The 21050-nt window shown below is 48.2% G+C and overlaps 1 protein-coding gene across 2 annotated transcripts; it reads right to left on the bottom strand.

The window, feature by feature from the left end:
* Nucleotides 1–1584: 1584 nt before the first annotated feature.
* LOC111157808 (ADP ribosylation factor 3) lies at nt 1585–20692 on the bottom strand. Of its 2 annotated transcripts, XM_022519470.1 has the most exons (6): nt 20477–20692; nt 19986–20091; nt 6363–6602; nt 5441–5551; nt 5079–5203; nt 1585–4539 (listed from the first exon to the last, which is right to left on the bottom strand). In XM_022519470.1, the coding sequence occupies exons 3-6, from the start codon at nt 6508–6510 to the stop codon at nt 4378–4380; spliced, it is 546 nt and encodes a 181-aa protein (XP_022375178.1). In that variant the 5' UTR covers nt 6511–6602; nt 19986–20091; nt 20477–20692; the 3' UTR covers nt 1585–4377. The 2 variants fall into 2 exon arrangements, with proteins under 2 accessions (XP_022375178.1, XP_022375177.1); XM_022519469.1 differs by lacking the exon at nt 19986–20091.
* Nucleotides 20693–21050: the final 358 nt, after the last annotated feature.

The following is a 21050-nucleotide window of genomic DNA, read 5'->3' on the forward strand; positions in this document are numbered from 1 at the left end:
AGGCACTTGAACTGGAAGTGATGCAGTGAACCCCCAGAGCCTTCAGACCTTATACCTCAAGTCTGAGAAACTCCTACATACCACACTCATTTTCCCTGTCACTGTCCCCAAACTCTGAAATGAAGGCGACAGTCTGTCGTCCACCCCAGCCAGACCAATCCAAGGCTTTCTGCTGGCTCTCTCTAGGCTCATGTCAGAAAATCCCCTGCCCAGAATATTCTGAAGTAGATCCTGGGCCCAAGTCTTCTGTCAAGCCATAACTGAAGAGCTATTCAAGTTCTGGGCAGATATGGTTGCTCTTTGTCCTTAAGAGCTGGATGCTGAACACTTATCTTCCAGGTTAAGTCTCTCCCTCATCCCACCATGTGCCCCCAAAAGAAGCTGAAAAGTTTAAGCAACAGCCACAAGGGACTGTGCTCTGACATCAGATGATGTCAACTCATTCCTGGCACCTTAAATGGAGCACTGAGGGGCAAAATGGACTAGGTCATCCTCTTCAGGAGTCAAAAAGACACCCACTGACCTGCCATCCAGCTAAAGTCCTCTCCATTATCACTATCTTATGATGGGCTATAGTACTAAAAGGAATATGCTTATTAATGTACAAATAAAGCACTTGGTAAAGGTGTTCTTATCAGTAACTGTGGTCACCAAGCAGGACTTTTGAGGAGCACAGATGTAACTAAATACAAATGATTTTCTTCACACTGGTACTTGGGGCTCTCAAACTTACCGTATGCCTAAATCCTGTCTCTTTCCCATAATGTCAGGATTGGAAGGTCTCTGTCCCCAAAGCTTAAGAAGGTGGTGAGAGTGAAGAACGCCTGCCTAACTCACCTAGACTTCACCCACCAAAGGAAGGAGAGCACCACCTCTTTCCGTTCCTGGAGCCAGACAGTAGTAGCAGGAGAAGAAGAGAGTAGTGGCAAGGGTGGGCTGGGAGGGCAGAGGCTTGTCCTTTCCCTCAGGACACTTTGGAATCTCTGGATGAGGCTTGGCATCCTGACAATGGGGAACTACATGCCTGAAGCAAAGGTGATATAGGGCCATAGCTGTAAGGAGGATCAAGTTCATTATACTATCCAGACCTTTACCCTTCATGTTTACTCACTGCCAAAGTTCAGAAATAGTCGGGTGAGGGGACTCCAATCTATGGATGAGGGAACCCTGTTCCAACCAGAAGCCCCTGATTGCACAGGGCTGGGGAGATCTGAGAGTGGAGGCAGGGTGGGTCACTCCAAGTTCAGGGCCCTCTAGCCACTGAAGTCCCTAATGACTACCAACAGGTGATAAATAAGGCTAAGAACAGGATGAAAGCCTTTACAACTAAAAGAGCACAGTCACGAAGCCCTCACATTTTGGTGCCTAATTCATTTAGGCTCCATTTAGGCTGATGGAAAGTAGTAAGCAGTGTAGAAATAAGCCTAAGTCCCTCCATAACCTCACTCTCCCCCTGTCAAGTGTACCCTTTACCCCTCTGCTGAGAGAAGGAGCAGTCTACAGAGAAGGACCAGAGACAGGAATACCCTCACGATTAAAATACTGCCCAATGGCTGCTGCACATCAAGGATGAAGGTCTGCTCCAAAGCTGCATAAAACAAGTTTAATTTCCAACCAGGGTCACAGTCATCGCGTATCCCACATTTTGGGCAAGGAGAGAGAAGGTGAGTTATTAAACATATACAGTCTACATTCCAGAGGGGGAAAAAAAAGAAGAGAAAAACCAGGACTGCAGTTACCACTGTAACACCACAAAACAAACTTCAGAGGGGAGGGGGGCAGAGGGGAATCTCTAGGGAAAAAGAAAGGCTGTAACAGAGGAAAGCATAAAATTAAATCTACCAGAGGAGAGTGTGGGAGGGAGCAGGCAAAAATGGAATGAGAAACCCAATCCAAAAAGAGCTTTTAGGAGAATGGGACTGTAGCAAGGACCACCCCTGCCAAGGGCCTAGCAGCCAAGGACACTACCACGATCACTTACTGCCCCCTGCTGGATGGATCCTTGAGCAACACCAAGGCAACCTCCAAGGCTGCTGCCTAACACCCTCAGGCCCACTGGTCTCTGGAGCCCCCCAAAACAAGGTAGGGGTGGGCCTTAAATAAGAAAAACGTAATTGGGACTGCCATCTAACTAGGGACGGTCAGACTGGGAGGCAGGAGAAGAGGCAAAATCCTCAGCTATTGCAGAGACCAAGAGTGGAGAATCCTAAGTAGGAACGAAACAAGGAAAGGGGAGACAGGCAACAGCAGTGAATGAGTTGAGAAGGCAAAGGAAAGAATTCAGGAGGGGAGAGGCAACAAGTGCAGAGGAAAAAAAAAAAAAAGAAAGAAATGATGGAACAGAGGCAGAGGCAAAGGAAAGCATCCACGGGGTCAGGGGAGTGAATACATGTTAAAATGAACTAGAAGCTCCAGCACACCTCTCCCCTTATCCTGCCACCAAATACACACACACACACACACACACACAGGCCCAGAGATCAGGAGACCTGCACACTCCCACTGCATCTTGGGTAAACAGTACATCACTAAGGAACTGGCACTGAGGGAGACACCCCTGGAACCTCTCTTTCACAGTTCAACTTGGGGTAGGGTGGGGGTACTGATCTGCCTGTTGTAGACAAAGGTGGCAGGAAGCCTGGCCCCATGGGGTGGGTTTGGGACAGTCCTTCTGGGAAGGGGCCCCTCAGCCATGTTGTGGGGGAAGGAGGGGACAGGGCGCCTGGGCCCTGACCATAGCAGAAAGGTCATGGGCAGCCATTTTGGAGCTCAGGGCGCAGCCAGCACACACGGGAGCCCACAGAAAAGCCACGGCTTCATAGAAACCGCAAAGTCAGGACCCAGGCCAGGACCTCAGGGACAAGCGCCCCCCATAAAGAGAGAGACGCAGTAGCAGCAGCTTCTGAACAACTACATAATGGTGGGAGGACCTGAAGACCACTACATCCCACCAGCACCAACAACTACTTCAGAGTTCTAATTTCCTCCACTCCAAGCCTCAAACTGATTCAGGGGAAGGGGCTGAAATGGGCAGAAGAAAACTGTTGGGGTGGTGTGAGGAGGGACAGCAGGATAGTCTGAGGGTCTAAAAACAGAAAAGAAAATTTTCAGCCTTCAGCACATCCCAGACTAGAAAAAGAGAGAAATGGAGAACAGGGGAATTGAAACTGAGGCCTGCCATGTCACCCCCACTCCCCTCCTCCCCATTAAACCACCCAGCCAGCCCTGGTCAGGTCAGCAGGACTACTAGCATGAGGACACTCTGACAAAGGACAGATGAACCACCCAGTCCCCGAGATCAGAAGATGAGGAAGGGGGGGCATGGGAAGGCAAGAGTAGACTGATCCATGCCTCACCTTCTCCTAACAACACAAAAGGATGAAGATGGAAAACCTGAGGCCCACCTGCCCGGTGCCCTGGATCCCAAACATACCCCATGGTCTTGCTCACCGCCCCACCCATCCTCCTCACAGGCTCCTGAGGAACCGATCTAAGGAGGAGGAGGAGGATCAACTGAATACTGGGCTGGTAAGAGTGAGTGGGCTCTTCTCTCTTTCCCACTGGCAAGGCAGGGCAGAATGGCATCTCCTTGGGAACAGTCATCTAGCTATAAACACCACCCCCCTGCCCTGAACGGGGTGGAGAGAGGGGTACAAGGAAGACAGCGGTGGAAAATCCATCATCCGTCCTATCATCTGGAAAAACCTACCTGCAGAGAGGAGAGGAACCAGTGCGAGACTGCAGCAGCCTTCCCTCTACCTTCTTCCGTTTATCTCACCAGCATTGGAGGGGCAAATGATAGACTGGAGTGGGCAGTGTGACCTGGCCCCCAGCACCGAGTCTCACCCCACCCCTCCACCCTTCCCCCTGCATATACATCTTTCTATACACGTATATACACGCGCACACACGCACGCACACACAGAGAGGCCCGTGCAATTTCCATGTAGAACAGGAAGAGAGGGGCAAAGGAAAGGAAGATGGGGAGTAGGAGAGGAAGCTGTGGGGAGAGGGAAGGGACTGAGATGCCAAGAGCACAGCAACCAGAGCCAAACGAAGCGAACGGAGAGAATACCCCACCCCACTACCCCTCCCAAACCCCAGAGGATGGGGGGGGCCACCCATGAAACCATAACAACCTTGTTTTTGTTTTAAATCCGATAAATTGGAATGATTCATCATCAGGACAGCAACTGGGGACTGGTCATGGACAGGGGAGTGGAGGGGAGGCAGGGAGCAAGGCTCTTGTTGGGCATGCGGACATGATACCCAGGGCCCTGGCCACACTGGCAACGGGAAGGAAGGGGCAGGGCTGGGGCAGGGAGACAGTAGGTGCGTCAGGGGTGGGTGGGGTGGTCGGATAGGGCTGTCTGGCTCTCACTTCTTGTTTTTGAGCTGATTGGCCAGCCAGTCCAGGCCTTCGTACAGCCCGTCCCCACTGGTGGCACAGGTGGCCTGAATGTACCAGTTGCGGTGACGCAGGGAATGCAGGCCCAACTTGTCTGTGATCTCAGCAGCGTTCATAGCATTAGGCAAATCCTGGAGCACGAGGGAGACATACAAAAAGGAGGCTCAGGATCTTTCAAAAGCTTCTAGAGCACCAATCTACCAAAGCAATGTGTACCAGCACCCTCTCCTCCTCCTTCATTGTAGGTACCAGAACCCAGGTCCGAAAAAGCTGCTTTGGATTTAATCATCCCAGAACCATAGATCTAAGCGATAAAGGTCATTCCACTGGGGAGCTGCAAACCAAATATGGGGTTGGTAGGGAAGTGAAGAGGTGATTCAGACTGGACAAAAAATCAGGTCTGACTGCAGGAGTGAGGGCAGTTGCAACAGGGAAGATGAAGGACGGATCTGAGGTATCTCCCACCCCAATCCCTGAGGACAGAAGTGTTGCTGACTAAAGCTGGGTAGGGGACAAGAAGAGGAACATCAATAAGCCAGGTAATCATATTTCCCCCACTTCCAAAACTCACAACACAGTCACAGGGCTTCCCCTACAATGAGCCCCAACACCCATGATTTCCATAGCCAGGCTGACCTCTCTCAGATCCACGGGTGGGGAGAAGTCTCACCTGTTTGTTTGCAAAGACAAGGAGTACTGCATCCCGGAGCTCATCCTCCGCCAGCATCCGCATCAGCTCCTCCCGGGCCTCATTTACTCGCTCCCGATCATTACTGTCGACCACAAATATTAAGCCTAGGGAGGCAGAGCATGGGCTGCGTAAGACAGCAGATGAACTCCCCTCATCCCTACCACCAAATGCCAACACCACCCTCCGTACACCTCCAAATATGTGCTCCCTTTCCTTCTGTTCTCCCACCTCCAGGAGCTGTGGCAGGGTGAGGACTGGTTGGCCAAAACCAAGAATGACGGCCACACCTTCTGCTCACACCAAACCAACCCATGTCCAGCTGGGCAATTCGTATGCCGTACCTTGGGTGTTCTGGAAGTAGTGTCTCCAGAGAGGTCGAATCTTGTCCTGGCCACCCACATCCCAAACTGTGAAGCTGATATTCTTGTACTCCACTGTCTCCACGTTGAACCCTTTGGAAAAAACAGACAATGGCAGTGGACAATACCCCTGCAAACAATACCCCAGTGGTTTGTTCTGTTTCCCCCAGCACAGCTCTGATCCTAGCAAAGGAAAGAAAGCTAAGGCTTCCTCAGGCCTAGTATCCCCTGACCTAGTAGCCTAAAGGCCAAAAAGAAAACCTTAGAGAAAAAATGGAAGAGGACCAGGAGGGCCAGTTAGGAGGTTCACAATTCCCTTGGTAACGTAAGCTAACCTCCGCTCATTCTGTCTTTGCCTCTCCCTCCTGCAAAGAAATGACTCAGCCCCACTCCTGTACCTCAGCCATCACAGTCTGCCGCAGCTAAAATGTAGGCCTTGGGAAACACAGTGAGGAAAAAGTGAGCTCTAGTCCCTGAGGCCCAAACGCAGAACCAGTGGACAAAGACGATCTGGAGCCCCATCTGGAAGGCAAACGTTCTCCCTCGCACAGGCAGGTCTTAACCAGGATCAGGGCCACTGAGGATCTAAACTGAAACAACTCCTGGCCTCTGGCAGGAACATCAAAGCCTTTCACCCGCTTTCTAAACAACACAGAGAACAAACCAGCTCAGTGCCTGAGGGCAACTGTTCAGTGCCAGGCTGCGGAAGTTCCCGCATCAGAGAGAGCCCGGGGAGGTGGGCAAACGGCAGCCCCAGCACCTGCTAGTAAGCTAAATAACCATCCTTCCCTGAATCCCCCCAAGCTGTATGGACTTGCCTGGTGGCCAGGTGGGGGATCTAGGAATAGGCCCTTGCCTGGCCCAGCTGTTGGCATGAAAGCCTCCATCTAAGCTGTGCCCTTACCAATGGTGGGGATGGTGGTGACAATCTCGCCCAGTTTCAGCTTATACAGGATGGTGGTCTTCCCTGCAGCATCCAAGCCCACCATCAGGATGCGCATCTCCTTCTTCCCAATCAGGCTCTTCAGAAGGTTTCCGAAGATATTACCCATGATCACAGCAACCACTTTCTGAGGACAGGAGGGCTCAAGTGCAGGAGTGGCAGTCTGGTTTTGGCCCAGGCCCTGGTATGGAGAACACGATCCTAGGCAGAGAGACACATTCATTACCACCCTCTGCTAGTCAGGATTTCATGTAAATGGGATTTGTCAAAGTCATGGCTGAAATTTATAACAAGCTATGAAGATCAAGTCCCACTCAGACATATCCTGAGTCTTTGGGAGCAGAAACAAAGCCGTGAACACTCAGGACACCTGTTCTGCCACAATGTACCTGTGGGACTTTGGATGAGCTTTTCTCCCTATCCATATCTGCCCTTATAAATGGAAGGGATTGAACTAGATGACTACTGAAGTCCCTTCAATTCTCTCACTCTATACCATACAAAGCCTTGCAAGACCATGAATGCCCCTCCCTCCCCCAACCTTACCCTGAGACTCCTGGAAAGGCTGAAAGAGGAAGGAGCGGAATGAGGAGTGGCTCTTTGTGACCCCTGACAAAGTTCAGGCTTGTCAGGTTCCCAAGGTCCATGCTCAATCAAAAGACTCCACTTCTTCCCTTTCTATATGCCTACAATTCCACCCTCCTTCCACATACCAAAATTAATCAGAAAGAAATAAGGTCAAGTTGTGCCCTATTCATACAACGGAGCACCTAGGCTAACCCTCACTCCCAGGCTCACCGTGGCCTATCCAAGGAGAGCTCCTCCACATTCTCACCTGCAATGAGGCAGTCACCTCACTCCCTGCCTCCTCCCTAACCCCCTTCAGTCTATTCCCCATATAGCAGCCAGACTACTTTTAACACCAAAATCAGGTCATGCTGCTTCTCTGTTCAAAACCCTCTCTTGGCTTCTTATCTTCCTTTCAGTAAAATCCAAAGCCATACTGTGGCTTACCAGGTCCTGCACGATCTGCATTACCCTGCTTCTCTCCTACTACTTTTCCCTTGGCTTACTCCATTTCAGTTTCCCAACACTTTCCTGCCTCAAAGCTTGCTATTTGCTCTGCCCTGAATGTTCCTCTCCCAGAGAACCTTCACAGAGTATCCCCTCACTTCCTTCAGGTATCCATTGGAGGATCACCTTATTAACGAGGCCTTCCACAACCACCTCTAACACACACACATCACTCTTCACCCCATTTATCCCACATTTTTCTTCATAGCATTTAGCACCACTGGATACATCACATATTTGTTTCTTGCTGTACTATTTTTCTCCTACTACAACGTCGGCTCCTTATCTACTTTATTCACTGCTGTGTTCCCAGTAGCTTGAATAGTGAGTGCCTGGTACACAGCAGTTGAACAAATGAACTAAAACTTCCAGGATCTAATACTAACCTTACTAAGCAGCTCTCTCAGATGGACTGGAAGCTTATGCCTGATGCATACTAGGATCTTAACTAAGATCTGCGGAAAATACAAAAATGGCAATAAGAAGCACTATGAAGCTACAAAATGCCCACCTTCCCACCCCACCTATTGCCCCCGAAGACAGAATCCTAGAGTCACTCATTCCCTCTCCTCTTCCCTCCCTTCTCTATGGCACAAGACAGCCACAGAAATGCATCTCTGAGACAATGAAACAGGGGTTCAGAATCGCCCATGCCAGCCAGTTCTCTGTGCCTGCAGGAGACATGTGTCAGCGGGCAGCTTATTCAGCAATCACCATATGCCAGCTGCTGGCATTCTCTACAGAGTCTGGGAACTAGAGACACACACACACACACACCCCAAACCCAGCAGGCGAAGGAACAGGTCAAGACAGAGTGCACCCAAACCTAAGAATGTGAAAGGTGGATGGGGAGGAATCTGGTTTACAAGCTAAAGCATGGGGGTTTAGTGGGAGCTGAGCTGTTTTCTCAAAAACTATTTCAGTTTTGTTTGTTTGTTTCCTACTCTACTCAGTTTGCAGCAAATTCCAGACTGGTACAGAGGAGCCAGATCGACAGTCCCTGGAGACCAAAGTACTAGTTTGTCCAAAAAACAGAAACAATGAGTGCTTATAGAGTGTTTCATCTTCAAAGGCCTTCCCAGACATCCACTAATGAGCCAGGCGTGGTGCTTCTGGTAGGTTCCTCAGATGAGCCCTGCCCCTGACCCAGAGGGCTCACACCCCAGGGAGAGGACCTGGCTCAACCCTAGGGCTCAACTTCAGCCAAGTCGCCCACTAGCCATCCTCCCTGCCCATCCTGCCTAAACCCACCCAGGCAGGCAGATCCCAGAGGATCCCTAGGCAAGAGGGGACCTCTGCCCAGCTAATAAGATCAGATTCCATCAACCCTGGCAATCTGTAGTAGTCAGACTTCTGGTTCTGCCACCCTCACCTCCAGAAATTTAAACCTTCCCCAAGTCTTCCTGGTCTTTATCTTGTTTCCTACTCAGGTCTCCTCTTCTCCAGCTCCAGACGATACTTTGCTTTAAGGCTTTGGTAATAGGCTTTGGCCCAGGTTTTGAACTGAATTTACACCACGCATTTATCTTGCTGTCCTCATGAATGAAGCAACTGCTGACTGAGAGATTACCAACTGTGAGTGGCTAACAAATACCCCTCGCCCCAAAACATGCACACACTGTCCTCTGGTTTGCTTCTCTGCTAAGCTAATATGCTAACGTCTTGGTTCAAAAGCTGAGCCCAGTGTTATACTTACGTCTCTTTCCTGGCATGTCCCTGGACATGTGGCACTTACTACCTCATGGAGCTTTCTCTCTCTCTCAGAAGTCTGTACATTTACTGTCTGTACAGTTTAACTGTATTCTCCATGGGCAAGGACTGCCTTTTACTTATTTTGGATTTGTCCCCACTCCAAGTACCAAGCCCCCTATAGCAGTTCAACCAAGCACATGGGCCAATTTGAGCCTCCTCTGAGGATGTCCCTATCATTTCTTCTGCGCTAGCAGTACTTGGTCTCTCTGTGTAATGCACAGCTGGTTTCTGTGATATCCTGTCAATTCTTGGCCATCTTCCACACCATATTTGACCCCAAGACTGGTTTGGAAACACCGCAAAAGAACTAGAAGACCAAAATCGGTGGAATTTTCTGCCATTGAATATGCAATGGGCCTGATGGATAACTGATGAAATGCCCACGGAGTCACTGCATGTCCTCTGGCAGCAGCGCCACACCTTGAAATTAGTGGACATTCTGACTCCTCTTTAATATAATCAGGAGCTGGACTCAGATGAGCGTTCCCAAGTGGATGCTGGTTCTCTTGTCCTGGCCTTCTCTGTCCCTATCACCAGCTAGCACGTTGCCTCTACCACGAGGATGGTGGCAACTTACAGCTTTGTGTCACGAACACACCTCTTGGGTTATATAGCCGATCTTCACTTTTACCCATACTGCATTCCTAAAAAAGCTCTGGGAAGCAGCATGGCAAGAAAAAAAAAAAAACCCTGGACTGTTTCCCTATGTACTGCACAGCCTCTAGTTACTCTCTTCTACCACAGATGGCACTCCTGTGTCGATAGGGCAAAATGCCAGGGTTCCACGGGCTGTGAGAAACCAAGAATCGGCAGTCAAAACTGAAGATGAGTGGCTTCAGATGAAAAATGGGCTATGGCAATATCCCTATTATCAAAAAAGTATATCTCAACATTCTATTTTACAGCCACAAACTTTGTTATAGCTGGTACAAATAACAAGAAGAGCTCCTAAAGTGTGTTCCAGTACAATCTGTGTGGAACACTGCAGGAGCTCAATCAAGCACACTGCCTGATTTAAGCTTCATCTGAGGATGTCCTCACTGACGACTGCTTACCGCCCCCGAGCCGGTCCTCCCACCCCCCCAGGAGAAGCAGGCTGTTGCTGGGATGGCTCAGCCATCCTGGCCTGCCTTACTCTCCAGGTGATTCTGAAAGTCACACTCACTCTGCCACATACAACACACCCCCACCTAACTCTGCGGGCTGACTCGGGCTTGCCTCCAATGACACCTACCTCTGAGGGGACCTCTGACCTGGCACCTCTTCCTCCTGTTCAGGCTACCCGGGTCCAGGGAAAGGGAGACCAAGGTCTCTCAAACCCTCTGCTGCCAGGCAGGGTGCGCTAAAAGCAGCTTTGTTCCCAGACCATTTTCACACTGAGATATCACTAATAGAGATGCTATTTTTAGTAAAGCCAATGGAGCAGCCCAATAAAATATAAGGAAACAAAAGCAGGTTCTGCCCGTATTTAGTTTCCTTAGCACAGCTGGCTTGTGACCACTATAAACTTTCCAAGTTTTTGTCTCAAGAGCACTGTAATCACAAGCACACAAGAACTCCTAGATTAATATCTCAATGACTTCTACTGGACTCAGAGATTTCCCAAACACAAGGAATAGCTTCTGATGGCAGCTTCCATCCATTCACTAAGCAATTATCAACTATACAGAACTAGGGATAAAGAGAGGAAGACAACTTCTGCCTTCATGAAACTCAGTCAATGAGAGGGAAAGACTAGCAACCAGAGAATTACAAACAGCAGGAGGGTTAAGTGTAGAATAAGCACATAGTATTATGGGGACAGAAAACTAGAGCAATTCATCAAGACTAAGGGCTAAAGGGCAATTCCCAGACATGATTTTCAGGTCACCCTTGAGCTGACTCCCAACAGAACAGGAAGTAATCAAACAATAAAGAAGAAGGAGTGGGGGAGAGGAACAGTGTGTCAAAGGCATAAAGACTTGAATTAGAGACAGCACTTTTTACTAGCCAAGCCAGGTGCAGTTGGAGTCAGTTTATTTGGGTGCCACATTGTGAGTAAAAGGAAGTGACCACAATGGAGAGATAAGAAGGGACTAGATCATGAAGGGGCTTAAAGGCCACACTGAGTAACATGATCAAGTATGTGCTTTAGGAAGACCATTCTTTCTGAATACCTAGCTGACTCAGTCAGTAGAGGATGCAACTCTTTTTTTTTTTTTTAAGGATTTTATTTATTTATTTGACAGAGATCACAGGTAGGCAAAGAGGCAGGTGTGGGGGCGGGTGGACAGCAGGCTCCCCGCTGAGCAGGGAGCCTGATGTGGGGCTCAATCCCAGGACCCTGAGATCATGACCTGAACCGAAGGCAGAGGCCCAATCCACTGAGCCACCCTGGCGCCCCAAGGATGCAACTCTTGATCTCACAGTTGTGAGTTCAAGACCCATGCTGGGTCTAAAGCTTGCTTTAAAAAAAAAAAAAAAAAAAAAAAAAAGGACCATTCTGACATTCATTTAGGGTATAAATTAAAAAGAGAAAAGACTTGAGGAAGAGAGCCCATGTGGGAGGTACAGTAATACAGCTGAGAAATCAAAAGTTCTTAACCACAGATGGCAATAAAAACAAAACGACAGATTTGAAACACCAAAACAGGGCACCTAGGTGGCTCAGTCAGTTAAGCTACTGCCTTAGGCTCAGGTCATGATCCCGGAGTTCTGGGATTGAGCCTTACATTGAGCTCCCTGCTCAGTGGGGAGTCTGCTTTCTCCCCACCATCCCCGTACCCAGCCTTGCACATGCGCAGGCTCTCTTGCTCTCTCTCTCAAATAAGTAAATAAAATAATTTTTTTTAAAGAATAAAAAATAATTTTTAAAAAAACATCGTGTTCCGAATATCCAAGGCTATAGTTGTAGGCATTGGAAGAGCCATGGAATATCAGATGAAATGGTTGTAAGCTGGTCAGTTTCTAAGAATAGGGCAGCTTTGGTTAGAGGGCAGTGCCACGGAATGTTCCAAAGAAACAAATGAGTCTAGTTTTTATCTCATCACTTTTTTATCTGGCCATGTATTCTGAAAGACCAGATTCTTTGTTCTGACTCAATTGCTGGTTGTCCACAGGAAAAGGGCTGTCCATGGGAAAAACCAGACCCTTCCCAGGTGCTTGGGTCTCTCTAAGCAGACAGAGCAAGTTCGATCCTTCTTTTCTTGATAATGTGGCCTCCTTTCAGGTTCTTCTGTACTGAAGTCATCTCAGACTAGAAGGAAAACTGGCATGATTCTGGCCTGAGCCTAAACACCGTTAATTGAGTTAAGCAGAGCCTAATTTTAATTAGATATGTTTTAATTTGTAAGAATATCATCAACTGTCTAGTAGCTAAGTCTAACAGGCATCTCTCAGGCTTTTTAAGATTTCATTTATTTGTCTGTTTATTTGAGAGTGAAGGTGTGTGAGGGAACAGGAGGATGGGGGAGGAAGCAGAGGGGGAGGGAGAGGAAGGGGGAAAGAATCTCAAGCAGTTTCCACACTGAGTGTGGAGCCGTAGTGGAGCTCAATCTCAACCCTGAGATCATGACCTGAGCTGAAACCAAGAGTCAGACTTAACCCACTGAGCCACTTAGGTGCCCCTTTCAGGTCTTATTTTAATTTGCCCTTTCTACAGCCTTTGACCTTCCTGCCCTTTGTTTTTGTTTGTTTGTTTTTCAAAGATTTTATTTATTTATTTGACAGAGAGATCACAATTAGGCAGAGAGGCAGGCAGAGACAGAGAGGGGGAAAGCAGGCTCCCTGCTGAGCAGAGAGCCCTATACGGGGCTCAATCCCAGGACCCTGAGATCATGACCTGAGCTGAAGGCAGAGGCTTTAACCCACTGAGCCCCCCAGGTGCCTCTGTTTTTGTTTTTGTTTTTTTTTAAGGTTTTTTCCTCATTGGTATCTATGCTGTCTTACTGTCTTGATGTCCTTTTGGCCACTCTGGTTGCTTCTTATTCTCCTTCCTGGCCTTCATTTTTTGCCCGCTGCTTTAAATGTTGATGTGCCCCAAGTTTCTGCCTTTGGCCTTTTCTCCTGTCCCACTGTACTGACTCACGCTAGATATATCAGTTAGAATAGCATCAGTTGCAAAAGACAAAAGACACACCTGGGGCTTCAACAAGTAAATTTATTAAAACGTATAGCTTGAAGTCTAAGTAAAATAAGCCAGACACAAAAGGACAAAATTGTATGATTCCATATATACGAAGCGTCTAGAATAGTCAAATTCATAGAGATAGAAGTAGAATGGTGGTTGCCAGGAGTTGGAGGTAGGAGAAATACAGGTTATTATTTAACAATTACAGAGTTTCTTGGGGTGCCTGGGTGGCTCAGTGGGTTAAGCATCTGCCTTCGGCTCAGGTCATGATCCCAGGGTCCTGGGATAGAGTCCAGCATCGGGCTCCCTGCTCAGCGGGAAGCCTGCTTCTCCCTCTCCAACTCCCCCTGCTTGTGTTCCCTCTCTCACTGTGTGTGTGTGTGTGTGTGTGTGTCTGTCTGTCAAATAAATAAATAAAATCTTAAAAAAAAAAAAAAAGAACAATTACAGAGTTCCAGTTTGGGAAGATGAAAAAGTTCTGAAGATAGATGGCGGCGATGGTTGCACAACAGTGTGAATGTACTTAATGCCACTCTACTGTGCACTTAAAAATGGCCAAAATGGTAAATTGTGTTATACATATTCCCCTACACACATACATATACACAAAGAAATCTAGAGCTAGAACACTTGGGTTGTTTTTTTTTTAAGATTTTATTTATTTATTTGATAGAGAGAGATCACAAGTAGGCAGAGACGCAGGCAGAGAGAGAGGGGGAAGCAGACTCCCCACTGAGCAGAGAGCCTGATATGGGGCTCGATCCCAGGACCCTAAGATCATGACCTGAGCCGAAGGCAGAGGCTTAACCCACTGAGCCACCCAGGAGCCCAACACTTGGTTTTTTAATCTACCAGCTTTACAGCATTATTAAGGACCCACATTTTCTCCATTTTTCTGCTCTGACATCCTAGAGTTCTTTTTTTTTTTTTTAAGATTTTATTTATTTATTTGACAGAGAGAGATCACAAGTAGACAGAGAGGCAGGCAGAGAGAGAGAGAGGGAAGCAGGCTCCCTGCTGAGCAGAGAGCCCGATGCGGGACTCGATCCCAGGACCCCGAGATCATGACCTGAGCCGAAGGCAGTGGCTTAACCCACTGAGCCACCCAGGCGCCCCATCCTAGAGTTCTTATGTCTGTCTCTTCATGCTCTCAGAATCACTCCAGCATCTCACTCTTCTACATAAACATCTAAAGTCAGACAAAAGAATGTTGCCATATGTCTTTTTTTTTAAGATTGAGGAAAATTTCCTCAGAAGCTCCCAGTAGACATTCCCCATATCTTATTGGCTAGAATTAGTACATGACCATTTGTGACTCAGTCACTGGCAAGGGAAATGGAATGCCCACATCCCTTACGGCTGGGGAAGGGTATCTTTATGCCCTCCCTCCCCAATATCTGAACAGATTGGGGTTCTGTTAGAAGCAGGAAGGGGAAGAATGGCTCTTTGGGTAGATAGCCAGTTAACTGCTGTCATCCTGGATCTTGGTTTCTCTTATGGCTTCAGTTACTATCTGCGCAGATGATTCCCAAATACCCAGCCCAGACTTTCTCCTGAGCTCATACCTTAGCACCTCAAAATCCAAGTTTAATCTAAAAAAATATATCTTTGGGGCATTTGAGTGGCTCAGTCGATTAAGCATCTGCCTTCTGCTCAGCTCATGATCTCAGGATCCTGGGATCAGCCCAGGGAGCATTGGGCTCCCTGATCAGCGGGCAGTCTGCTTCTCCCTCTCCCTCTGCCTCCTCCCCCTTTGCTCATCCTCATGCTGTCTCTCTCTCTCTCAAATAAATAAAATCTTTCAAAAATACAAAGAATAGGGGCGCCTTGATGGCTCAGTCATTAAGCGTCTGCCTTCAGCTCAGGTCATGATCCCAGTGTCTTGGGATTGAGCCCTTCATCGGTCTCCCTGCTCGGCGGGAAGCCTGCTTCTCCCTCTCCCACTCCCCCTACTTGTGTTCCCTCTCTCCCTGTCTCTCTGTGTCAAATAAATAAAATCTTTAAAAACAAACACAAAAAATAAAAAATAAAAACAAATACCTTCAATCTCAGATCTGTTCCTCTTGTACTTCTTGGCTAAAGAAGTGCCACCAGATCACCCAAGCCAGAAACCTGGGAATCATCTTTGACTCATCTACTCTTCCTTCCTATATTTAATCAGTCATTAAATCCTGTGGATTCTACTATTTTGATGTTTCACTATGCTTTCTTAATTACAAAAGCACTGAAATTCCACAAGTAGTAATCCTCATCCTAAAGCCCTAATAAATGTTGCCCCAATCTGGCTCCCACTTCACAGGTCAAAATGGAGCTGCTGGTGAAGAGATGACACAGGACGCTATGGTTTAGACAAGGCCCACCATTACAGAGCAATCTAAGGATTCAGAAAACAGGAAACTGACTAGCTTGGGGAATAACAGTTACTGATTACCCCTGAGCACCTCAAACACACTCCTACTCTAGGATTTAGTATGTTTTATTCATATTTGTCTGTTTTGCTTTCCAGAGCTAAAAGTTCCCAAATAATGTGCCTTTAATGCATTACAGGTCTGTCAAACATCCCATCAGTACTGGATGGCTAGGCAGGGCTTAGGGTGGCTACAGCTCAAGGGCCAGTCATCTTAGGCTGCAAGAACTAGGTCTGTCTCACTATTACCATTTTCTGTTTATGCCATGATGACAAAAGGTTGAGGAATTACTTCACTAAACTATGAGCCCCTTGTCAGCAGGGACCATGCCTTATTCATGTTTCATGTCCCCAGCACCATGACTAATCTGTAGCTAGTGACTAACATGTTTGCTTTTGAGGAGTATGTTTCTACTGATGGTGGTAAAATATTTCTGAGCTTGAGGAAGACAGTGTTCTATAGGTGATCCCTGATCCTTTTCTTGTATCTGACAAACTCAAGAAATGGTTGCTATGTTCTCAGAGCTCTAGGGTTCCTTAGATGGGATTCATAGGCTTGGGGATGGGGGTACTATATAAGAGGCTCTAATTATGCTCCTCCCCTCTACACCACCACCAGAGCAGCCCATTTTTATCCACGTAACATATCAGACTTCAAATAAGACTTTATATAAGGTAAGGTTTAATTGCTTTTAACAGAAGAGTTAGAGGGGGGTTAAAAACCACTACAACAAAGAGCAGATGTTCTCCTGCATCCTAAATCACGCTAAAGTTTAAACATCCATGCCTGATGCTCTAGTGTAAAAGCTCATAAAGGAAGGGTTATACCAAGCTCTCATCAGTAATGGAAGAGCTAAAGGGTAGGATGAGATCTGCTACACCCAGTCATCTCACTTTTCTTCAGGAATATGGTGATAATGATAACGGTGGATCCATGAAATCCCAAGCCATGTCCCTTCTGGTCCATATGGCACAGCAGATCCTTTGTAAAAGTCCTATGCAAAGCTCTAAAACGTTCATGGAATCCCTACCTCAATCAGGTCTTTCCCAGACTATAATGCAAGCCTTCAAACATCTGTGGAACTTCCGAATGCTCCCCACGTCTTTTCAGTATCAAAAAGCTTTCCTAGCACTCCACCTGTATTTGTGACAGATGCTGAAAAGGTATAGCAGATAGAATTACACAGACATCACAACTTTGGGCCTTAATACAGTACATTCTGAAACATACTCAGAGGCAGACATTTAAAGGAGATATAACTAAATGAAAAGAGTGGCCCAGGAAATGGAGGATGCTGAAATACTGAGTGAGACCTAAGGTAAAGGGACCCAGGAATTTAAATCCCTGACCTAGGTCAATTAGAGTGCTCTTGTACTAAAGAGTCAACCATTACTTCAATCATGCTGACTTTCCTTTTTTTTTTTTTTAAGATTTTATTTATTTATTTGACAGAGAGAGAGAGATCACAAGTAGGCAGAGAGGCAGGCAGAGAGAGAGGGCGAAGAAGGCTCCCCGCTGAGCAGAGAGCCCAAAGTGGGGCTCAATCCCAGGACCCTGAGATCATGACCCGAGCCGAAGGCAGAGGCTTAACCCTGAGTCACCCAGGCAGCAGCCCTCATGCTGACTTTCTAACATGAACACTATTCTCAAGCCCCCACGTCCTTACCCTGCATCCAAGTTGATGGTTCAGGGCCCCTGCCTTGCTCCAGCTTCACCTCCCACTCAGGCAGCAGGAGCTGCCTCTGTGAAGCTGATGCTGAAAAAAGATTTCATTGCTCATAAGCCTACGACCAGCAAAGAAAGTCATGGTAACAATCATCCCTCTACACAGGCGGCAAGTTATTCTTTTGTCAACCTCCTCTCTTTTAAGGCAGCCCTGAGTGCTCATATTATTATTACTATTATGATGAAGATTATTAATAGCAACTAACATTTATTTGGGGCTTACTATGTGCTTTGTATGGTACTAAGCACTTTACATAGATTATCTCATTTAATTCACATGCCAATACTATGAAGTAGGCACTATCATTATCATGTTCTTTACTGATGAGGAAAATGAAGCTAAGGGAGGACAAGTAATTTCATCAAACTCATAAAACTAGTAATTAGCAGAGGCAGGATGTGAACCCAATTTTGTCTGATTCCAAGGTCCACCTCTGAAAAACCACAACATATTGCCTCTAAACTGACCCACAACAAAAAATGCTGAGGAGAGCCAAAAAACGGTGATATGCTTTGAGTCTTGGGCTGCTTGGCATCCATTCTTAAAGGTGTATGGGGAAGCAGACTCCACAATTTCCCTGTTATTTACTCAGCTTTAACAAACCTGGTTTTAAAGAAGTTCCTCCTTCAAGCAACAAATCCCACCCACTACCCTCTGAGTCCATTTCCTCTTATTATGACTCCAGGGCAAAAGAGAGCAGCAAAAATGAACACACACAGTATGATCCTCTGTGCACTTGAGACTTCACTTCCACTCTTTCCAGCCTGCTGTCACCCCTCCTTTATATTACATTCAATTTAATAATAGCAACTACCATTCACTGGCATCAGGTCTGTGCCAGGCACTACATACATACATTGGCTCTCTCCTCCGTCATTTCCAGAATTTCAATTTTGACAATACTCTGAAGGACTTAACATCTGATGGAGAACCCTTTGCCCTTGATGGGGAAGCAGGAGATCTGGGATTTCAGATAAATAATGACTTTGTGTTCTAGTAATATTTTTCTTTATGGGTCTTAGTTTCCATTATCCATGTCTGTACTGTGCCTCTTAGGAAGGTGGAGAGACCAAGATTTCTTAATTACAATGCCTAAGGGCGTTTGTACCCTCACTCAGCTATCTCCAGGCATTCTCCCTGACAGCCAAATCACCTTTTTCTCTTTCCTTAAACTTTAGTCCAAAAGCTCGTTGGGTTCTCTCCATCCACATCCTGTATTCATCCTGAGGGCCTACTGTTCGTGTTAGGCACTGTGGGAGATACAACATAAAATCCAATCCCTCCAATCAAAGTGTCTCATCTCTTGGAAAAACAAGACTTACACATAAAATTTTTGATGATGCAACGTAATAATTCTATGCTGTGGGGCGCCTGGGTGGCTCAGTTGGTTAACTGGCTGCCTTCGGCTCAGGTCATGATCCCAGGGTCCTGAGATCAAGCCCTGCATCAGACACTCTGCTCAGCAGGGAACCTGCTTCTGCCTCTGTCTCTACCCCTGCTCATGCTTTCTCTCTCTCTCTAACAAATAAATAAAATCTTTAAAGTAATAATAGTAAGTAATTCTTCTATGCTGGGAGGCAGGAAGCATGTAAATGTGTGATACACAGGGGGCCCTTCCCAGCTAAATCCAAGGTCAATGATTCATTCTGTGAAAAGGTGACCTCTGTGGATCAGTTTCTTCCTTAAAATGAGCTTTCAGAGACATGTTATTCAAACTCAGGTCTAATGGGCAAAACCCAATTCACTGCTCCACTTCAGTCATATTAAGTGGAGACACTTACCCCGAGAAGCTCAAGACAAAATGGCAGCAAAGATGGTCACCACCTGATTAAGGCCAGTGGAGAAAAGTATGCAGAGACTAGATTCTTTCCTGTTGCACTGACCAAGCAATCAGACTCCTGCAGCAGATCTCCTAGCCATAAAACTTTCATGCCATAGACCAGGGGTGACCCAATCCAACAGCACTGAGGTAGGTTTTGAGTTACGCTTCTCCCTCAACTGGATGACCTCACTATTTCTTCTCATTCCTGACCACATACCACACTCCTCCTGGCCTGGCCAGAGGAAGACCGGCTGTAATAAAACCCAGAAAGAAGGGAACTCCCCCAAAAGAGGAGCTATCACTTTGCTATGCAAGTGGCCCGGGTTAACAGGGAACTCCACCTCCGCCTCCTTCCCTCAAACATTGGTGTAAGCAATGGCTCCATTTTCTGTTCCGGGAATCCTGGTACTTCCTAAAGAAGAATGTGGATTGGAAGACACAAACTCAGAGCCAGCGACAAGCTGCTCCCTCCTCCTGTGAGACCGCCTCCGCTTTGCCTGGGGCAGGAAGGCACCACCTCTGCTCTCCCAGCAAAGATCTGATCCCCCCCCACTCTCCTCCGCCCGCTCCCCACCTGCTGCCCTCTTCCCAACGTGCAGTTCCCAAGACTCAAAGCGCAACCTCTACCGGAATAGTGCCCCTGGGGTACCCCACTAGCTTGCCTGGCAAACTGATGCCTAAACCCCCTACGCACTCCTGCCCCATGGAGGGAGTACAGGGTGTCACTGCAGCAAGGCTCTGGTCTCCTAGTACTAAGGTGGAGCAGGAGAGAGGATAGGAAAAAGCGGCATTCCCTAGCCCTTTAACAGGAAAACGATACAAAACAGTCATCACCGCCCCCGCATCACCTCCCTCTGGACTGTTCCTTCAACCCAGCCCCGACCCCCCGTAAGCCCACCTCCTGCAGGCGAGGGGAACCTAACTGCAGCCCGGGTCGCCCCCGCGTGCGAGGCAGAGCACAAATTCGTGTGCGCCCCCCACCCCCACCGCAGCTCCGCGTCCTTCAAATGTGGGGGCAGGAGAGAGACTGGCCCGGCGCCCCCTCCCCGAGCTCTCGGGTGGGAAAGACCACACCGCTCCATGACCGGCAGTGCTGGGGGCCGGGGGCGGGGGGTGTCTGTCTCTTCAGCCCCCACCCCGAGCCTCTCCTCTACGGGGACCCGCCTTCCTTCCCCAGCCCCTCACCTGTTCCTGATCCCAGCTCCGCCGCCACAGCCACCGCCTCCGCCTCCGCAGGTTCCGCTCGGCACTGGTTCCGCTCCCTCCGACTCCCCCACGCCGATTTCGGCAAGGCTGCTCCCCTGGCCCCGCTCCCCAGCTCCCTCCTTCCTTTCCTCCACCTAGCACCGGAAGCCGCGACGGCGACGGGAGCTGTGCGGCGCACCCCCACCCCCAGACCGGGATACTTCCCACCTCCCCGATCGCGCGAGAACAGCGCGGTAGCGAGCGGCAGTTCTCGCGAGATCCATCACCATGGCAGCGGTTGCAGCAGAAGCAACCGGGTGCTGGAGCTAAAGCCTGGGCGGGGGCGATGTGGGGGCTGCAGGCTGCGGGCGGCGGAGGCGGGAACCGGGAAGTGGGGATGAGGCAGTGGGCACTGAGGTGAGAATCCCAAGCTCCAGCACCGTGCCTGGAATTTAAGGACTGGAGCTGCATGCTGGCCACCCTGGAAGAGGCTGGGCGGAGAGGCAAAACCAGGCGCAGGGTATGAGTGCAGAGCCCTTGCTGTGGCCTACCCTGTTCTTCCAGACCACAGGCT

Source organism: Enhydra lutris, unplaced genomic scaffold, assembly GCF_002288905.1.
Source record: "Enhydra lutris kenyoni isolate GAN:26980312 unplaced genomic scaffold, ASM228890v2 scaffoldscaffold56, whole genome shotgun sequence".
Taxonomy (NCBI): domain Eukaryota; kingdom Metazoa; phylum Chordata; class Mammalia; order Carnivora; family Mustelidae; genus Enhydra; species Enhydra lutris.

Coding starts and splice junctions, on each gene's coding strand:
- LOC111157808 (XM_022519469.1), bottom strand. CDS start 6,510: ATGGGTAATATCTTCGGAAACCTTCTGAAGAGCCTGATTGGGAAGAAG. Junction 5,552..6,362: donor CACCACCATCCCCACCATTG/GTAAGGGCACAG, acceptor TTTTTTCCAAAG/GGTTCAACGTGGAGACAGTG. Junction 4,540..5,078: donor TTGTCTTTGCAAACAAACAG/GTGAGACTTCTC, acceptor CTCGTGCTCCAG/GATTTGCCTAATGCTATGAA.